Below are 19,509 nucleotides of genomic sequence, written 5' to 3'. Positions count from 1 at the left end.
TCGAGGGTGGCGGGGCAACTAAGGTCAGCAAAGGATGTTATTCCATATCAGACGCCAGGCGTTTATAAGATTGACTGTAGCTGTGGTAGTTCTTATATTGGAGAAACCAAACGCACCATAGCGGAAAGGGTCAAAGAACATATCGCGGCGGTCAAAAAACGACAAATAAATAAGTCTGCGGTTGCCGAGCATTTGCTAGAGTCAGGACCGAACCACTGGATTGAACTGCATAATCCCAAAGTCCTTTCAACTGAACGTCTTTACTATAGCAGGAAAGTACGTGAAGCGATTGAAATCAGGAAACATCGTAATTTCAATCAAAATCAAGGGCAAGGGATTTCATCTTCGTGGAATCCAGTGATTAGCAAGTGTAAACGTGAGAAAACTTCCCGTCCCATACCATCGGATGTCGTGAGTGTTGTATGTAGGCAGAGTGGCAACCCTAGTGTAAAAGTGACTGATGACAATCAAGTGCGGGTAGTTCGAAAAACTCGTACAGCTAGAAGATGTTGATACAACTCCCAGCCAGTCTACCCGTGACCACGGACGTAATGTCATGTCCGAAACGTCGGGTTAAATATAAAACGTAAGTTTTACGCGATTAAGTCCCGTTTTAATTTAATAATATGAGTGAAGATCGTGTTAGTTTAAATCAATAAATCGTCATTACTTTGAAAAAATCTCGTATTTCACGTTCCTCAAAGTTAAAACGCAGTAAGTCTATATGCATTCCATACATACTTACTACAATTTTCTTTTCATTGACAGACGAAAATACAGTTTTTTTAAAAGTAGTGACGAAGTAGATGTTAAACTTTCGTGAGATATATTCAAATGTTTAATAGAATAGAATAATGGTGTATTAGACACCGTGTATTTTCTGTTTTCCGTTAAATCCGACTCGTAGCTAGGTTCATTATCAGAAACCACCCTATATATCATTTTTAGTTAAATACGCAATTTTTTTTTTTCATTATTTTCATCCATAGTAAATGAATTTATCAAAACAAATAACATTAGGAATTGGTAAAGGCTGTCACACACGTGTTCAGTAATTATCTTGATTTTTTTAATAACTCGATAACCGTAAGAGGAGATTAATTGTATTTGATCTAAATAACCTTCCCTTAAATAATAATAATAATAATAATAAATCATTTTATTGATCAAAAGGTACATGGTACATGGTACAATGGCGCCCTGGAGACTGCGTTAGTTTACACTGTGTTGCAGTCCCAGTGGATGCCCGAATTACATGCTCGATTAGATAGGTATTGAAAAGAACAATTAGACTTCATTTGTAACACAGAAACGGAAATTAACATATATTACTAGGTTGGTACAACAGCATGCATAATTGTGTGAGTGTGTGTGTGTGTGTGTGTGTGTGTGTGTGTGTGTGTGTGTGTGTATGTATGTGTGTTGTGAGTACGTTTTTGCTTAATATCTAGTAGTTGTGTGCCTATAATCGTACTAATCCTAACACCCGAATAAACCTTCACTCAATAGTTTTTCAGTCTCATCGTAGTTCATACTACATATCCATGTCCAGATCGTCTTTTTAAAATCGTAGCCAGTTAATGTTTTTATACTCTTGTGTTTTAATTTTAGTTTATTATAAATTAACGGTGCGTTATAATTAATGTTCCGTCTTGCAAATTTAGTTTTGCATTTCGGCATGGGAACGCGTTCAATGCGCTTGTTTGATGTTGGTAACAACGGGACTATTTTATGGTGGTATCTTTTTAGGCATTGCATGATATATAATTTACGGACGGAGGGAACCATAGCTATGTTATATAATTCAGTAGTGGGATATCGAAAGGGTAGGTATAGCATGACTTTTAAAAGTGCACGCTGCGCTCTTTCTACCTCTATCATGTGGGTCTTAGCAGCACCACCCCAAGAACAAATACAGTAATTCACAATGCATTGAACTAGTGCTCTGTATGTATTGATCAGCATTTCCTTACTTGCCACAGTTCGTAGATTTCTAAAAGCGTATATGAGTTTCCGAACCCTGGATGCGACAACATGTATGTGATTATTCCATTTTAGGTGTTCATCGATCTGTACACCTAAATATTTAAGATGATCTGTACGTTTTAGAAGTGTACATGTACAATCCGTGACGTTATTCCTATTACATGGGAAGGTGTGTATTCTAAGATCAAGATCTATTCCCGGTTTGGAGGCTCCTGTCTTGCTAAAGCAAATGTAATTCGTTTTGGAGATATTGAGTGAGAGCAAGGAATCTTCCAGCCAGGAAGTGACAAGTCTAAGGCCATTTTCTGCAAGCGCACGTACTCTGTCCCAACTCTTATCATGGAATAGCAGCACAGTGTCGTCTGCAAACATGAGTGTTTCGCAGCCTACTATATTATTTTTGCATAGTCCGTTTACATATATAAGAAAAAGAGTAGGAGCCAAGGTACTGCCCTGTGGGACACCATATTCAATAGGAATCCATTCACTAGAGACCCCATTGATGCATGTACATTGCATTCTCCCTGTCAGATAGTCTCTGAAGAATTCAAGTGCAAGACCCCTTATACCAACATTCTCCAATCGGGCTAGCAGAATTGGGACTGAAACGGTATCAAAGGCCTTCTGTAAGTCGAGAAAGACCCCCAGGCATTTCTTGCCGTTATCTAAATGTTCCATGATAGTGGTTGTAAGATGAAGTACAGCATCTTCAGTAGAGGTTTTTGCTCTAAATCCATACTGGTTGCTGCCTAGAAGGGAATTTCTCTCCAGAAAGCTCTTGAGGCGCTTATTCACCAGTTTCTCAATTATTTTAGAAATTGTTGATATCAACGCAATGGGCCTATAGTTATTGGGAAGGTTTTTGTCCCCATTTTTAAATACTGGTGTAACCTTGGCTAGCTTAAATAAATCTGGGAACACGCCTGTAGAAAAGCAGAGGTTACATAGATAGGTTAGTGGCTCTAGTATAGACAGTCTACATAGTTTCAGAGTTTCGGAGGTAATGCCGTCCTCGCCTGGGGCACTACCAGACTTAAGTGATAATATAGTTGCAGAAATTTCTTGACAATCTGTGGGACAGAGGAAGAAGGAACAAGAATTTGTGGAGCTCGAGTCAGAACTTTTAGATGCCAGTTGCGTGTCGGTAGCGTTGAGATTATTTAGCGTGGCGTCAGCGAGTGTTTTACCGATTGAGGTGAAGTATCTATTAACAATATTTAAAGATTCCGTTTCATTTCGTTCAATTCCTAATAATTGTTCGGCGTGGTTTTTATTAGTGTTTAAATTACATATATCTTTGATGACTTTCCATGTATTTTTTATATCTCCATCATATTTTATTAGTTGTGACTCGTAGTATTCTTTTTTTAATGATTTTATTAATTTGTTACATATATTTCTGTACTTGTAATATTCGGTTCTTAACGAACCATCGTCAGGTGCTCGAGTAGACTTACGTTGCAATTTATTTCTTTTACGTATAGACCTAACAACACTTTCAGTAATCCACGGTTTCAATGGTTTCCTTCTTTTTGGTGTCATTTGTGTAGTAGAGTTTCCGTCTACAGCTGTTTTTATTTTATTTACTAGCAATTCAGCGGCAAGGTTAGCATTAGACATATTGTAGTACTGTGTCCAGTCTTCAAGAGAAAGTGATTCACTAATGGCTTTATAATTATATTTAATTTTGCGGTATGAATTCGAAGCATTCGTAGATGCTCCTTCAGAAATAGTTAGCAAAACAGGGCAGTGATCGGTTAGATGATCAAATATGTGTGTAGACCATGTTTTATTGCACTTCACCATGAAATGGTCAATACAAGAATTAGGACCTGCTGTTGGCCTATCAACCCCCTGTAAGAGACCGTAATACAGCATTAGTGTCAAGTAGTTCGATCCCTGACTTGTAATCTGACCTGGTAAAATATTAATGTTAATATCTCCCACAAATATCACGTTAGGTGTGTGTATATCACGCAAGATTGAATCTAGAGAGTCGAGGTACGCATCAGTATTGCAGTAGCAAGGTGGCCGATAGGAACAAACTAGTGTGTTGACTTTATTGACCTCTATAATCAAACAGTTGCCATCTTTAACTGCTGGTTCCTGTGAATGGGAACTATGTTTGTTGTGAACATAAACAACGACTCCATCATTTTTGTTAAGTTGAATTTTTGAATAAAAGAGGTTGTAGTCAGTAATGTTGGGTGGAGCACGTGAATCAGAAGTCCAGCATTCAGTGAGTACTAGTACGTCAATAGCGATATCAAAACAAGAGACGAATAGCAGAAATTTATCTAGATTACAATTTAAACTACGTATGTTAACTGTTAGTATTGTGAAATTATCTGACTTACCAAATGATGAGTAGTCTGAAGGCTCCCTTATTTTGTAGCAGTTGGGACTACTATGTGAATCTATGTCATCCTGAAAATTATTTAATTTCGTTTGGCTATCGAATGTTATATTTGTGTAAAATTGATGCAGAAGTGCTGATCGGGTTAGGTCGTTTCATAGCTAGAACTTTTGGGTTAGAGTGACAGTATAACACTGAGATGGTTAGGTATTGTCTTGTTTTTGTATGTGGGGTGCAGGTATGTGATATTTTAGGTGTTTGGTGTGTAGGTAGAATTAGTTGCAAATTTATCACCTGTTTGTGTGTTTGTGTATATATGTATGTGTACGTGTGAAAAGATTGTATAACATTAATTAATATTACTAATCTGTAATTATAATAAATTCTAACACTTATAATACAGATACCAGTCCCTAAACTTAGTCATTTAGTGGCAGTTAAGATAGTGGCAAGGTCGGTTTCAGCTGTTACTCGGTGCGCAGGCGAGCCCTCCGCACGCCGCAGATAGACGACTCCGCGCGCGGTCCAGCAGAAGCGGAAGTTGTTTTCAGCAGCGAAATCTCTTGCTTGACGAAACAGCTTCCTTGATTTAAAAGTGAGGGACTCCGACATGAAGATGCGATTTTCCTGTTCGTTTATGTTCGCCAGTTTACTATTAAGTTGCATAGTGGGATTTTGCTTATTGTAACTCTTGTAGGCAGACAGAACACACTCTTTTTTACTGTATGTTGTGAATTCTAGCATGATAGGCTTGTTGCCTTCAGTTTTGGTGTTTATCCGGTACAGATCTTTTACGTCTGACATGTCAATATTTGCGCCAATTGTGGAACAAATTTTTTGTACTGTGGTGTGTAGGTCTGCTTTTGATTCGATGACAGTACTTTTCGGCACATTCCTAATTTCAATTTCATTGCATCGGGACTTTTTTTCTTGCTGGTCTAATCTATTTTCGAGTGACGCGATATATTTTTGGGCCTCGCTTCGTTCTGCTTTCAAGCTATCAATTTCCACACGCATATCGTCATACTTCGTATTCAGAAAGTCGAGAGACTTGCATATTTCAGAATAGTCCTCCCTGATGCTGTCAATTGATTTTTGAATAGAAGTCAATTTACTGTCCTGTTTATCTGAGAAATCTTTAAACATTTTTTCATATCTTCCATAAACGAGGTCATTTGACTGGCCTCTTCGCTTACATATTTACGTTTGCTCCTCGTCGTAATATTATCTAGCGCCGAATCTGATCCAGAGTGTTGCAGTTGTTGTGACGCCGCGAGCGATGGCAGGGGCTCCGCAACGGCCGCGCCGCTCGCGCTCGAGGTGGATGCATCTGTATTATCGGATTCGGGGCCTTTCCCACTCGGGGTATTTGGCGGAGTGCGTTTAAGTACCATATTACCTAACATAACACGTTGCGCTGGTTGAGTAACTTGCGTAGGTCACCTACGGCGTAGCGGGTTTCGTAGCACGTAGCCTGGTCAGCAAACGTCGAGCGCAGGTGCGAGCAAGAGGCAAATTATGAGGTACCTCTCTTTTCATCCAGGTGAGGTGCGGGGCCGCAGCCACGACAGTGACAATATTTACAAGTGCAACCAAAATTGTATTATAGATTAAGCGAGCAAGGTTGATATTATATTTTTGGAATTTAATTATTTTTATAAATAACTGTGTACACGTCTGTTCTCAACGGAGTTTGGATCGGAAGGGGTAAGTAAAGTTACCGGAATTCAATAAAAACAGGGTGTATTTCGAATATGAAGAGCCACTAAATGGTCTCACCTCAGCATATAGCTGGCGACAGTAGCGACTTAACGAAAAATAGTAAAATAAAATTACAAAAAAAAAGAAAAATTTCGTCATCTGTATTTTTTTTTCTTTTGGCCTCAGAAATGCGTGTTTAAAATCTCTCGCAGCGCTCACGAGCCACGAACGCCGCGTACGTGTTTAACGGGTACTAGCGATACGCACGTGCAGTTTAGTGAACCCGTATCTGGTGGCCAGCGAGGCGTAGGCCACGAACTCGGTGAGCCGCGGGCAATCCCGCGCGAGCAGGTGCTGCAGGTGCGGCAGCTTGCTCAGCGGCAGCAGCGACGCCGGCTCCATCCACTCGCGTTCGCTACACGTGCGGAATTCCTCACTAGTGTCATAATACACCCTGTGACCTAATGAAATACACGGTGCTCGGGCATCGCGAGAGATTTTAACAGAATATTCCTGATCCCATTTTAAAACTAAAATGTCAAGTATACTTTTCTGGATTTCGCCTAGTTTCAGAATTATTACCAATTGAAAAAAAAAATATTTTCTTATTTTTACTCAGTAAAAAAGACTTTTTTAAAGACGTTGATGCCATTATAGAAAATAGTCTCATTATTCTCATAGATAGATGTCAAAAAATTAGATTTTTAGAAAAGAAAAACGATGAAACTCATTTCAAGTGCTAGTTTCATGAATAACGTTTACTTTTTATGTGAAAATACATTCTGAAAGAGTGAAAAAAATTAAAAAAAAAAAATTTTTTTTGAAAATTTTTGGTATCGCTATTTAATTTTTTTTTTGGCCTCAGAAATGCGTGTTTAAAATCTCTCGCAGCGCTCACGAGCCACGAGCGCCGCGTACGTGTTTAGCAGGTACTAACGATACGCACGTGCAGTTTAGTGAACCCGTATCTGGTGGCCAGCGAGGCGTAGGCCACGAACTCGGTGAGCCGCGGGCAATCCCGCGCGAGCAGGTGCTGCAGGTGCGGCAGCTTGCTCAGCGGCAGCAGCGACGCCGGCTCCATCCACTCGCATTCGCTCACGTCAAGCGACTGAAAAGAGATAAAAATAATTCGTTTTAGGCGTCAGGACGGAACGGGACTCAGGAGTTGCAGGCCTCCATAGGTTACAGTGTCCGACACTGCCAATCGTCAAGCTTTAAGTTAGATAGGACCGCGTGCGTCGGCTTTGACCGACACTTTAAGTTAGAGCGGCTTAGGACCGCGTGCGTCGGGCTTTGACCGACACTTTAAGTTAGAGCGGCTTAGGACCGCGTGCGTCCGGCTTTGACCGACACTTTAAGTTAGAGCGGCTTAGGACCGCGTGCGTCGGGCTTTGACCGACACTTTAAGTTAGAGCGGCTTAGGACCGCGTGCGTCGGGCTTTGACCGACACTTTAAGTTAGAGCGGCTTAGGACCCCGTGCGTCGGGCTTTGACCGACACTTTAAGTTAGAGCGGCTTAGGACCCCGTGCGTCGGGCTTTGACCGACACTTTAAGTTAGAGCGGCTTAAGACCGCGTGCGCCGCCGACCGCCACCTCGGGCACTGGCGATTAAATATATGAAAGAGTCGCGTTCCTAACACACAGTCTAAGCTCGTGTAGGTGAACGCGTTCTATATTGTATGAGTGAGATATGACAGGTCGACTGTTCGCGTTTTTGGCAGGCGGTAACTGTGAGGTAGCCGAGAGGGGGTGGGCGGCACTTTCAGCGGGGAGCGGGAGTGGCCATACTGTACGATAGTACTCTTTATTATACTGTGCCGAGGCGGACCAGTGTACGTAGCCCAAACATGAACAAACGCTCACGAAACGCCACTACTTTTAAAAAAACTTGTATCTTCGTCTGTCAATAAAAAGAAAATTGTAGTATGTATGGAATGCATATAGACTAACTGCGTTTTAACTTTGAGGAGCAGCGTGAGATACGAGATTTTTTCAAAGTAGTGACGATATTTCTTTCGTAGCTATCTCTATCGCTCTTGCGTATTGGCGCGACAGAGCCAGACTACATTTCTGCGGCGTTTCAGTGGCGTTTCACGTCGCAGAAATGTCATTCGGCTACGGGGCCTGTTTGCCACCGACATGGTATTAAAAAAAACCGGCCAAGTGCGAGTCGGACTCGCGCACCGAGGGTTCCGTACAAACCTGCATTTGATATGAATTTCAACTTGATAGCTCTACGCGTTCATGAGGAAAAAAGTAATAAGTTTATATTTATTAAAAAATATATATTTTGTAATGTAACTAAAAATTTAAGGTTTTCGGAATTTTTCCTTTATGTGTGCTATAAAACGTTGCTTCATGCCAAATTTCAAGATTCTAGGTCGACTGGAAGTACCCTTTAGGTTTTGATTCCCTTGCGAGTACTTGCGAGTTTCAAAATATGCAGCTTAAATTGCTGTTTCTTTTGATTGCGTTGACATAGAAGTTTGATTTTGTTACAGCTTAAAGGTATTATAGACCTGAGTATTTGGTATGAATTTCAATTTAATACCTCTACGCGTTTATGAGGAAATGGGTAGTAAGGTTAAAATTATTAAAAAAATATATATTATGTGATGTAACTAAAAATTTATGGTTTTCGTAATTTTTCCTTTATCTATGCTATAAGACGTTGCTTCGTACCAAATTTCAAGATTCTGAGTTCACGGGAAGCACCCTGTAGGTTTTGATTCCCTTGCAAGTGTCGAAAATTTGCGGCATAAACGGCTGAATCTTTTGATTGCGTTGGCTTAGAAGTTTGATTTTTTCACAGCTTCAAGGGACAGTAGACCTGAGTAATTGATATAAATTTCAGCTTCATACCTCCACGCGTTCCTGAGAAAAAGGGTCTTGACAGACGGACGGACGGACAGACGGACAACAAAGTGATCCTATAAGGGTTCCGTTTTTTCCTTTTGAGGTACGGAACCCTAAAAAGGCATATAACAATGCAATCAATTCAAATTCAATTTCAATCAATTAATTATTTATTCGTGATAACTACAAAATACACAAGTAAGAAAACAGAAACAGCAAATAAAAGAAATTAAACATATAAGTTACCACGAAATGGTCCCGACTCAGCATAAAATGCTAACCCGAGGGTCAGCGCTGGTCTTCCGTCGGGACCATTTTGTTGGTCACGAACGCAGCTGTACGACGCGGACCTGTGACACATTGTGTGTTGAACATTAGAATAATTATGATTTTTTTATTTCGAAGCACCTACTCTTTTTGATTATGTTTGTTATTTCCGCTACCCAAAGGTTGTCTGGTAGAGATCGCTCTTTAGTGATAAGACCGCCTGTTGTCTGCCTCTATTTATAATCATTTGTTTTGTCTCCACTGTATCTTTTGCTGAGGTGTGCCAATAAAGAGTATTCTATCTATCTATCCTATGCACTTACGAACGTCAAATATGTGCGTTTTCACATTATCCGATCTTATATCGAATGTGGGACCGATTACAGGCGCCATCTTGGGTTTTTTTCCATTGAAATCCTTCCGACATCCGATATCGGGACTAGCTATGCCGGCTCTAACCTTACGCCTCAAGATTTTTTGAAGAAAGAGTGAAGTTAGAAGTACGAGAGGAAGCGAGAAGGTTTAGCGATATAAGACAGGTAATACCTATTTCAAGTTAAAAATATTTATTTAGTATTTTTTTTTTTTCGGATTTTAGTAAAAATCACATAGAAGGATCAGAGTCCTGTATTTTGAACAAAAATGAGCGATCCAGGGGCAGGTTGTAACACGTGGAACCACGGAGTGCCAACTTCTTAAGGGTACCCATCCCGCGAAACTTATGGAAGTAGAATAGAACATTTTAGTAAGTTACGTTCGTTTTAAAAACAATAAATTGTGACTTACTTCCAAACCAGGCAGAGAATCTTGTATTTTGAACAAGAATGAGCGATCTAGAGGCAGGTTGTAACACTTGGAGCCGCGGAGTGACAGCTTCTTGAGGGTCGGTGGAAACATGCTGATGCTTGTCTGAAACAAGAAAGAAACTTTGTGATTATGGTCTACAATCATCTTCTATTGTCCCTCCCGAGCTGTAAGAACCTCTTTTTGACACATGACAGCGTCCACAAAACGTAAACTCGCGCAACCTAATGAAATTTTAAATCACATCACACACATCACATACAATCACGCCTGTATCCCATGAAGGGGTAGGCAGAGCACATGAAACTACTCAAGTTTCAGTGCCACTTTTGGCAAATAAGGGGTTGGCAGAAAACGAAACTGTGATTTTAAATAAAATCCTGTAATAATATTTAAAAAAATCAAGTACTTAAAAACAATATTTCGCTTACTTTAAACATAATCTAACACATGTTACATTTTTGCGGATCTTCGTTAGTGAGTATTTTACGATATTAATTTATCACGCAGGATTTACTTATTATGTCATTTATCATTCATTTTTATTTTTAAACTAGTGCTGTGGCAGAGTCTGTCATTTCGATTCAAATCACATTTCAGTAGGTTGATAGAAATCGTATATTTGTTTAAGCGCCTCCTTGTACATAGGGCCTAATCGATTCAACCAATTCGAAATTAATCATTACATTTGGCAAACGATACGTCTTAGCCACATCGCAACATACTTCAAAACAAATGTGTCAAAAATGTGAACTTACAAATCCGGGTCGGTCGGTCTAGTGGTAATGACGCGTCAGTTAGCCACGTAAGCTGAAGCCCGGGTTTGACTCCCGGCTCGGCAACCAGTGGGCCTTGTCGTTTTTTCTTTCATGTATGATATCTATTATATACATCTACTACTATATATAAATTTATAATTTATATACACCGTGTTTTTATTGAATTCCGTTAACTTCGGCATATAGTTAGGTCCATTATAGGAAACAGAATGGCAAAGTTAGTTTTCTTAAATTCATATTTAAAAAAAAACGTGTGCGTGTGGATTGAGTGAGCACCTTCCGAAAATAAAAAAAAATATGCTGATCATTTAGTAAAAGTTCTAAAACAATTGTAAAACGAATCTCTGAATTTGTAAAAAAATAAATCAAAAGATACAGTCATTAACATGTGCTCACTCAGTTCTCACAAACTACCAACGAAAACAGTGAATGTATTAATTTACCATATAATATTTATATACTAACATTTAGTAAAAAATATGCCAACTTACCTCTATAAATTTTAGATCACCTAGTGACGTATTTAATTTTTTACAAATAGTTTCTTATGCTCACTCAATCCTCACACTTTTGAAAAGCCGAATTTTGATGAAAAACATAAGATTTAGACCGCTATTATATGTGTATAGTTTAGTAAAAGTGAAATGGGAATTTGTAAAATACAAAACGAACCACTAACATGTCAGGTTTTTTTATAATAAATTTTTGTAAGTGCTCACTCAGTCCACACGTTTTGAGAAAGTTAAAAATGTAAATATCTTAAGATTTGTAGCACCACAGACACTCGAAAGTACTTCAACATTTAGTAAATTTTTTTACTAAATATCCACCATCTAATATTTTACATTCGTTGTCTGGTTTTAAAGATATTCAGACATAACTTTTCTCATACAAATGTATCATGTAGGGTGACCACACTATAATGTCAATATATGTCAGTGATTGTTTTGACATGCAGTGAGGTTCGAATTCTATGACGTCACTTACATTCGCTGACAGCGTTTTCGGTGGCCAAAATAAATAAAAAATTACACATTTTAATCGAAAATACGTAATCATCATACACTTTTAATACCCAAAATCTATAAATATTGTTTTTTTTTATGTCAAATACTACAGAAGACAATAATTTATTGTGCCAAATTCGATACGAGCCTATTGATGTAACATCTATCGCAGGTGTATGGTGTTTTTCAGAAAAAAATGAGAGTGCGAGCACACTGGGTTGCCATAGTAGAAAAATACTGCTTCACATGTTAAAAACGTATATTTGAGACCATCAAAATAGATCCACAGACTACGAAGACCGATTAGCATCCCTTATTAGTCTCCATAAACTACTGTGAACACGAGACCACACCAAAACACGAGAAAAACAATTCAATTCAATTCAATTCAAAATATCTTTATTCATGTAGGCCTAGTTACAAGCTCTTATGAATAGTTCATTACATATATATTATGATCTTAATCTAACCTAATTATCAGAGCAATTTATTGTTGTAATTATTGTTCATAATAATATTGAGTCTATAATATACAATTTCATATAAAAATAATCGTTAAACAAAAAATATATAATTAGGTATATGTATATATAAAAATACATGTCTAGAATATTTCTAGGAAAAATCCAATGTCCAAAAAAATACAATATTAATTTCATCAACAATAATAATAATAATAAACGTAAAAATAAGAAACCATTTCGAATAACAATTAATCCCACGTTGTTTTATCATTCATGTAGTCTTGTGTTGTATAATAAGCTTTGGAAATGAGTACACGCTTTACATGATTCTTAAATTTATTAATTGACAAGTCAGTAATATGATTCGGAAGTTTATTATAAAATCGAACACAATTACCCATGAATGATTTTTTAATTTTACAGAGCCGTGTGAAGGGCACCGCGAGTTTATGTTTATTTCTAGTATTTATATTATGTACATCACAGTTTTTCTTAAAATTACAAATGTTTTTATGTACATACATAATATTCTCATAAATATATTGACAATGCACTGTCATTATATTAATGTCCTTAAATTTATCTCTAAGTGAGTCTCTATGGTTCATTTTATATATTGCTCGAATAGCCCTCTTCTGCAGAATAAATATGGTATTTATCTCTGAAGCACTGCCCCAAAGTAAAATACCATATGACATAATGCTGTGAAAATAACTAAAATAAACTAATCGAGCTGTTTTCACGTCTGTTAACTGACGGATCTTGCTCACTGCAAAAGCTGCAGAACTAAGTCTATTCGAGAGGTTAACAATATGGGGACCCCACTGAAGTTTAGAATCTAAAGTTATACCAAGAAAAACTGTACTATCTACCAGTTCCAATTCCTCATCCTTCACAACGACACTTGTTTGCTCATTCCTTACGTTACTATTAGTGACAAACTTAATACATTTAGTCTTTTTTTCATTTAATAATAAATTATTAGCATTGAACCAGTTCACTACTTTAGAGATAGCATTGTTTACATCACTGTGAGCTTGTTGCTGTCGTTTGAGTTTGAAAATAAGTGAGGTGTCGTCTGCAAACAATACTATATCATGGTGGGTCTTTACAAGGAATGGCAAGTCATTTATGTAGATAAGGAACAGGAAAGGCCCCAATATTGATCCCTGTGGTACACCCATAGAGACCAATGACCCAGTTGATCTCTGTCCATTGACATCTACCCTTTGTATTCTACCATTTAAGTAGGACTTGAGTAAATCTAGTGCTGATCCTCTGACTCCATAATAATGTAGTTTCCTGATCAATGTTTCATGACAAACACAGTCGAAGGCCTTAGATAAATCACAAAAGATACCTAAAGCATCTTGTGACTCCTCCCAGGCATCGAAAATATGCTTAATTAGCTCAACACCAGCATCGGTTGTCGAGCGACCCCGTGTGAAGCCAAATTGCTTATTATGCATTAAATTATTAACGTTAAAATGTCGTACTAATTGAGAAAGAACTAATTTTTCAAATATTTTACTGAAAGTTGGCAGCACAGATATTGGTCTAAAGTTAGTGGGGTCAGAGTGGCTGCCGGATTTAAATAAAGGAGTTATTTTGCTATGTTTCATTAGATCAGGAAACTCGCCGCAGTCAACACTGTTGTTGAATATAACTGCTAAGTCAGGCGCTACAACCTCAACTAAGGATTTTACGGCATGGACGGAGACCCCCCAGAGGTCACTAGTTTTTTTGACATTAATTGATTTAAATGCCTTTACTATATCTGAGGTACAAACATGTTCAAAATAAAGGTCTCTACAACACTCAGGAACGTTTTCCTCTAATAATGTGACGGCAGATAAGGGTGATGAATTTAAATCCTTAGTTGTGAATGCTGGTATCTCGGTGAAAAATTTTTCGAACTCTGTTGCTACTTCAAAATTGGAATCTATAATTTTGTTATCAATATTCAGTTTAATATCTTTTACTGCGTGTTTCGAGCGACCAGTTTCCACATTAATTACTTTCCACGTTGCTTTAATAATGTCAGAGCTATTTTTTATTTTATTACTAAGATAATTTCGCTTAGCGATATGACAATCTATCTTGAACTTCTTCGAATATTGCTTAACATGTTCTTTAAATTCATCACTCGTATTAAACCGCCGTTCTTCATACAAGGCATACAATGCACGTCTTCGTTGATGTAACTCTGCAGTAGCCCACTCACTAAAAACTGATGCACCACTAACTACGACCGATTTTGAAGTAAATATTGCATTATAATGTTGCAGAAAAGTGTGAAAGAATGAATTATACATACTATTAGGACTCATATCGGAAGACAGGAGGGTAGCGCCTGAACCAAACTTTGCTTCATTCGTTCCACGCGGTCGGAGGTTACTGGTACAAAAGTTATTTGTTTTCTCAAAGTATTTTTCCTTAATGTCTCAAATACTATCAATTGGCCTAAATGGTCTGATTCTAAGTTGCTAATTACATCTTTAGTAGTAGGAAAAATATCAGTGAAAATATTATCTATACAGGTGGCACTAGTGGCAGTCACTCTAGTAGGCTCCATAAAAATATGATTGAGATTACATGATTTGAAAAGATTCAACAATCTGATACTTATTGTTGAATTTTCCAAGATATTTACATTAAAGTCGCCGCATATAAGTATTTTTTTACTAGAAGATGATATTTTAAGTAGCACAGATTCCATAATTTTTTCAAAAGTTTCAAAATTACTTAATGGCGGCCTATACACACAGACAACAATAAATTGCTCCAATTCTACAGCACTTAGTTCTATAGTCCGTTCAACAGACATGGAAACAATATCCTTACGTTCCTTAAATTTTAACTGGCTATTTATTATAATTAACGACCCACCATGTATGGAACTATGTCTGGTGAACGAACTTGCCACCTGGTGATTATTAAATTGAGGCATTAATTCATTGTTTTTTAACCAGTGTTCAGTAATGCATAAAATGTCTACATAAAATTCGTTCATGAATAGTTCAATTTGTAAATCTTTTCCTCTAATACATTGAATATTTTGATGCACCAGGTGGATATACTTTCCTTGCTCACAGTATTGATTCTTATAGTTACTTAAAATTAAATTGCCAGAGACAGAATCTTTTGTCTTAGAAGCTAGTTTAAATCATTGGTTATGACTGGAACCAATTCCAAGTTCATACTTTGCTGCTCAATAGGAGCAGAGTTGTCTGCCAAATTCTTGGCAGAAATGTCAAATAAATAGGATAGCGATAAAGCTATTTGTCTTTTATAATAATTTGAAAGGTAACATTTACCTTTAGTCAAAAACACCATAGGTATATGGTATTTACTAACAAATTTGTTAGTGTCAATTATGCTAACCTTACTACTATATGTACAAAGATTATATAAAGCTACATTCAACTTATGTCTAGTGTTATTTTCTTTTTTTCTGCCTCTGACATCTGGTTACAATAGGGGAATGTAAAGAAAATAATTTCATGCACTGCCAATGAGTTTAATTGTTCATAATATTTTACTAAATTATTTTTGTTTACATTACCCCTATTCCCCATAAAGATAAGCAGTGTTGTCTTACTATTGATATTACTGTCGTTTAAAATTTGTTTAATGATATTTTCAAAGCTGCTATGAGGCAGACAGTTATTGATTGTACTAAGTCCCTTTAAGTAAAAATTTAAAAATGAGCTCATATTGCTCCCAATCTCATCACAGTACATAACAACATTAGGTTTAGGTGTGCTTTGTTGTGAAGTGTGGAAGGGGCCATTATCATTCATTTGCCCCTGCGGTAAACTGTCACACAGGCTTGGGTCAAGCGCACTGGTCGACAAATCTCCAGTCACTTGCTTACATGCACATGCCTGGGCATTTGTCAACGACTCAAACCGCTCTGAATTATGCTTAATCTGGGATATTAAATCATCCATGGCTAAAGAATATTCACTAATAACTTTTTTTGAACTCTCATTTATCACATCTAAAGATTTTATTGAATCCTCTAGGCTTTGAATTTTTAACTTTAATGCCTGTGTGTCAGTTTCATACTGTAATCTACTGTGTTCTAACTGAGCTGTATACAAATCTAACTTTTCTACTAAACTTATATTAACTTTACAAAATCTCAATTTTTTAAAAAACAATTTATTAATTTTTGACATCTTTTGATTTTTTTGATCAGTTTATTTAATTTTATATACTTCTTTAGTTTGTTTCCGCTGCAATTTACTAACCTTGGTGTAGTGGCATCATTGGTTAAGTCTGTAGTTACTGAAGGGTTTTCAATTGCTGCGGTAACCAACTGAGATGCAGGCCGGACCAGTTCCTCGAACAAGGTCTGAGTGTGTGCCGCAGCTGCTTGGTTTTGGGCCTCCCGTAGCTCGTAGATGTGTTCGTGGGCGTCGTGCAGTGCTCTCTCCAATGAGTCGATGTCTTTCAGGGCCTGTTCATATGCAGCATTACACTCCATAAACCTGTCAACCGTCTCCTGAAGCCGGGCCCGCTCCGAGTTTACATTATTAAAATCACTCTCTAGTGTACACAGTTCCTTTTTTAACTTATCGTTTTTATCAATTATCAATAATAGCTCCTTCTCACTGTCTTCTCTTTCACTGAGCAATTGAGAACTAAACTCCTTGGATTGTTTTAATTCCAGCAAGGTAAGTTGGAGCTTATCACACTTCTCAGGCTCCTGCTGGAGAGCCGCTGCTGCAGCGGCGGCAGCTGCTCTGCGTGTTTGCATTGTAAATGGGTTTTTAAAAGAATTAAAAACAAAACAAAGCAAGGAATTGCCTACTCAAGCTCAGCGGTTACTTACATGAAATAGTGACGTTTCACTATGCCTACACTTGTTCTAGCCTTGTACAATGATTAACACTGAAAAAGAAACACAATCGGTACTAACTAGTGATAATAAGACTCAGAAAGTGTACAAAGGCGAACAGATATTTCAAATTTATAACCTATAACGGCTACAAACCTGAGACATCAAAGACACTTGTAAACGTCACTAAAGCACTTCACTACTTATATTTATACAAAACTTAATGTTAAATATACTAATTTCACGCTTTAAATACTAATTAATACTTAAAATATGCTTAAAAAATAATTATTTCAAAGGGACCTAGTAAAATCAGCTGCTTATCGTTTGACAGCCAGGGTTGCCATCGACAACCAACACTGTCTTAAATGAAATTTCGTTCGGAGAAAGTACCAGGGCAGCATGAGTTGCAAGGAGTAATATACACTTACACAGTTACAGTTGATGTTGCAGTATTCCAACGCCAGGGAGGTGAGATGCGGGCATGTGTCAGAGACGTTGGACCCCTATAGATCACGCTAATTAAATTTAGGAGTAGAAAAAGACTGCCTCGCATGTCAGAAGCACGCATGTGACAATATCGAAATTGCTATATCCATGGACTACGAAGACCGGATAGCATCCCTTATTGGTCTCCATAAGCTACTGTCACCAAAAAACGAGAAAAACACTGTTTTTAAATAAATTTCGCTCGGAGAAATTACCAGGGCCGCATGAGTTGCAAGGAGTAATATACACTCACACAGTTACAGTTGATGTTGCAGTATTCCAACGCCAGGGAGGTGAGATGCGGGCATGTGTCCGACAGCTGCCGGAGCGACGCCGGGGTGAGTGTGAACTCGGGTCCGGTGCCGTCCGATGCCGTGGGTCCGTTGGACCCCTATAGATCACGCTAATTAAATTTAGGAGTAGAAAAAGACTGCCTCGCATGTCAGAAACACGCATGTGACAATATCGAAATTGCTATATCCATGGACTACGAAGACCGGATAGCATCCCTTATTGGTCTCCATAAGCTACTGTGACCAAATAACGAGAAAAACACTGTTTTAAATTAAATTCGGCGAAAGTACCAGGGCCGCATGAGTTACAAGGAGTAATATACACTCACACAGTTACAGTTGATGTTGCAGTATTCCAACGCCAGGGAGGTGAGATGCGGGCATGTGTCCGACAGCTGCCGGAGCGACACCGGGGTGAGTGTGAACTCGGGTCCGGTGCCGTCCGATACCGTGTCGGATGGACCTAAACTATAGACTACGCTACTTTAGGAGTAGAAAACGACTGCTTCACATGTCAGAAACACACATGTGACAATATCGTAATAGCTATATCCATGGACTACGAAGACCGGATAGCATCCCTTATTGGTCTCCATAAGCTACTGTGACCAGAACACGAGAAAAACACTGTTTTAAATTAAATTTCGCTCGGAGAAAGTACCAGGGCCGCATGAGTTACAAGGAGTAGTATAGACTCACACAGTTACAGTTGATGTTGCAGTATTCCAACGCCAGGGAGGTGAGATGCGGGCATGTGTCCGACAGCTGTCGGAGCGACGCCGGGGTGAGTGTGAACTCGGGTCCGGTGCCGTCCGAGACCGTGTCGGATGGACCTAAACTATAGACTACGCTACTTTAGGAGTAGAAAACGACTGCTTCACATGTCAGAAACACACATGTGACAATATCGTAATAGCTATATCCATGGACTACGAAGAGCGGTTAGCATCCCTTATTGGTCTCCATAAGCTACCGTGACCAAAACACGAGAAAAACACTGTTTTAAATTAAATTTCGCTCGGAGAAAGTACCAGGGCCGCATGAGTTACAAGGAGTAATATACACTCACACAGTTACAGTTGATGTTGCAGTATTCCAACGCCAGGGAGGTGAGATGCGGGCATGTGTCCGACAGCTGCCGGAGCGACGCCGGGGTGAGTGTGAACTCGGGTCCGGTGCCGTCCGAGACCGTGTCGGATGGACGCGGCCAGGAGTACGTGTCTGGGGAACTGGAAAAGAAAACGAAATTTACACTTATTCCGAGAATATAGATTTATACTTTATCGCTATACCTCGATATTTTTCTAGCACGAACGAAGTGTCACTAGTGACTTCCTACTGATATTTAGTTCATCGATAACTTACATTATAATATCGTCACTACTTTAAAAAAAACCTGTATCTTCGTTTGTCAATGAAAAGAAAATTGTAGTAACTATGTATGAAATGCATATAGACTTACTGCGTTTTAACTTTGAGGGGCAGCGTGAGATACGAGATTTTTAGGGTTCCGTAGTCAACTAGGAACCCTTATAGTTTCGCCATGTCTGTCTGTCCGTCCGTCCGTCCGTCCGTCCGCGGATAATCTCAGTAACCGTTAGCACTAGAAAGCTGAAATTTGGTACCAATATGTAAATCAATCACGCCAACAAAGTGCAAA

At 38.4% G+C, this 19,509-nt stretch overlaps 1 protein-coding gene across 1 annotated transcript in view; it reads right to left on the bottom strand.

The window, feature by feature from the left end:
- Nucleotides 1-19,509, bottom strand: part of LOC125239231 — a 48,331-nt gene that overhangs the window by 7,096 nt on the left and 21,726 nt on the right. The window contains exons 6-8 of the mRNA XM_048146763.1: nt 18,919-19,078; nt 9,954-10,076; nt 6,990-7,151 (exon numbers count right to left, since the gene is read on the bottom strand). Coding sequence (XP_048002720.1) covers nt 6,990-7,151; nt 9,954-10,076; nt 18,919-19,078 — 445 coding nt within the window. The remainder of the gene's footprint in view (nt 1-6,989; nt 7,152-9,953; nt 10,077-18,918; nt 19,079-19,509) is intronic.

Source organism: Leguminivora glycinivorella, chromosome 25 (genome assembly GCF_023078275.1).
Source record: "Leguminivora glycinivorella isolate SPB_JAAS2020 chromosome 25, LegGlyc_1.1, whole genome shotgun sequence".
Taxonomy (NCBI): domain Eukaryota; kingdom Metazoa; phylum Arthropoda; class Insecta; order Lepidoptera; family Tortricidae; genus Leguminivora; species Leguminivora glycinivorella.
The sequence above is the reverse complement of the archived record's forward strand: the minus strand, read 5'-3'. Positions and strand labels throughout refer to the sequence as shown.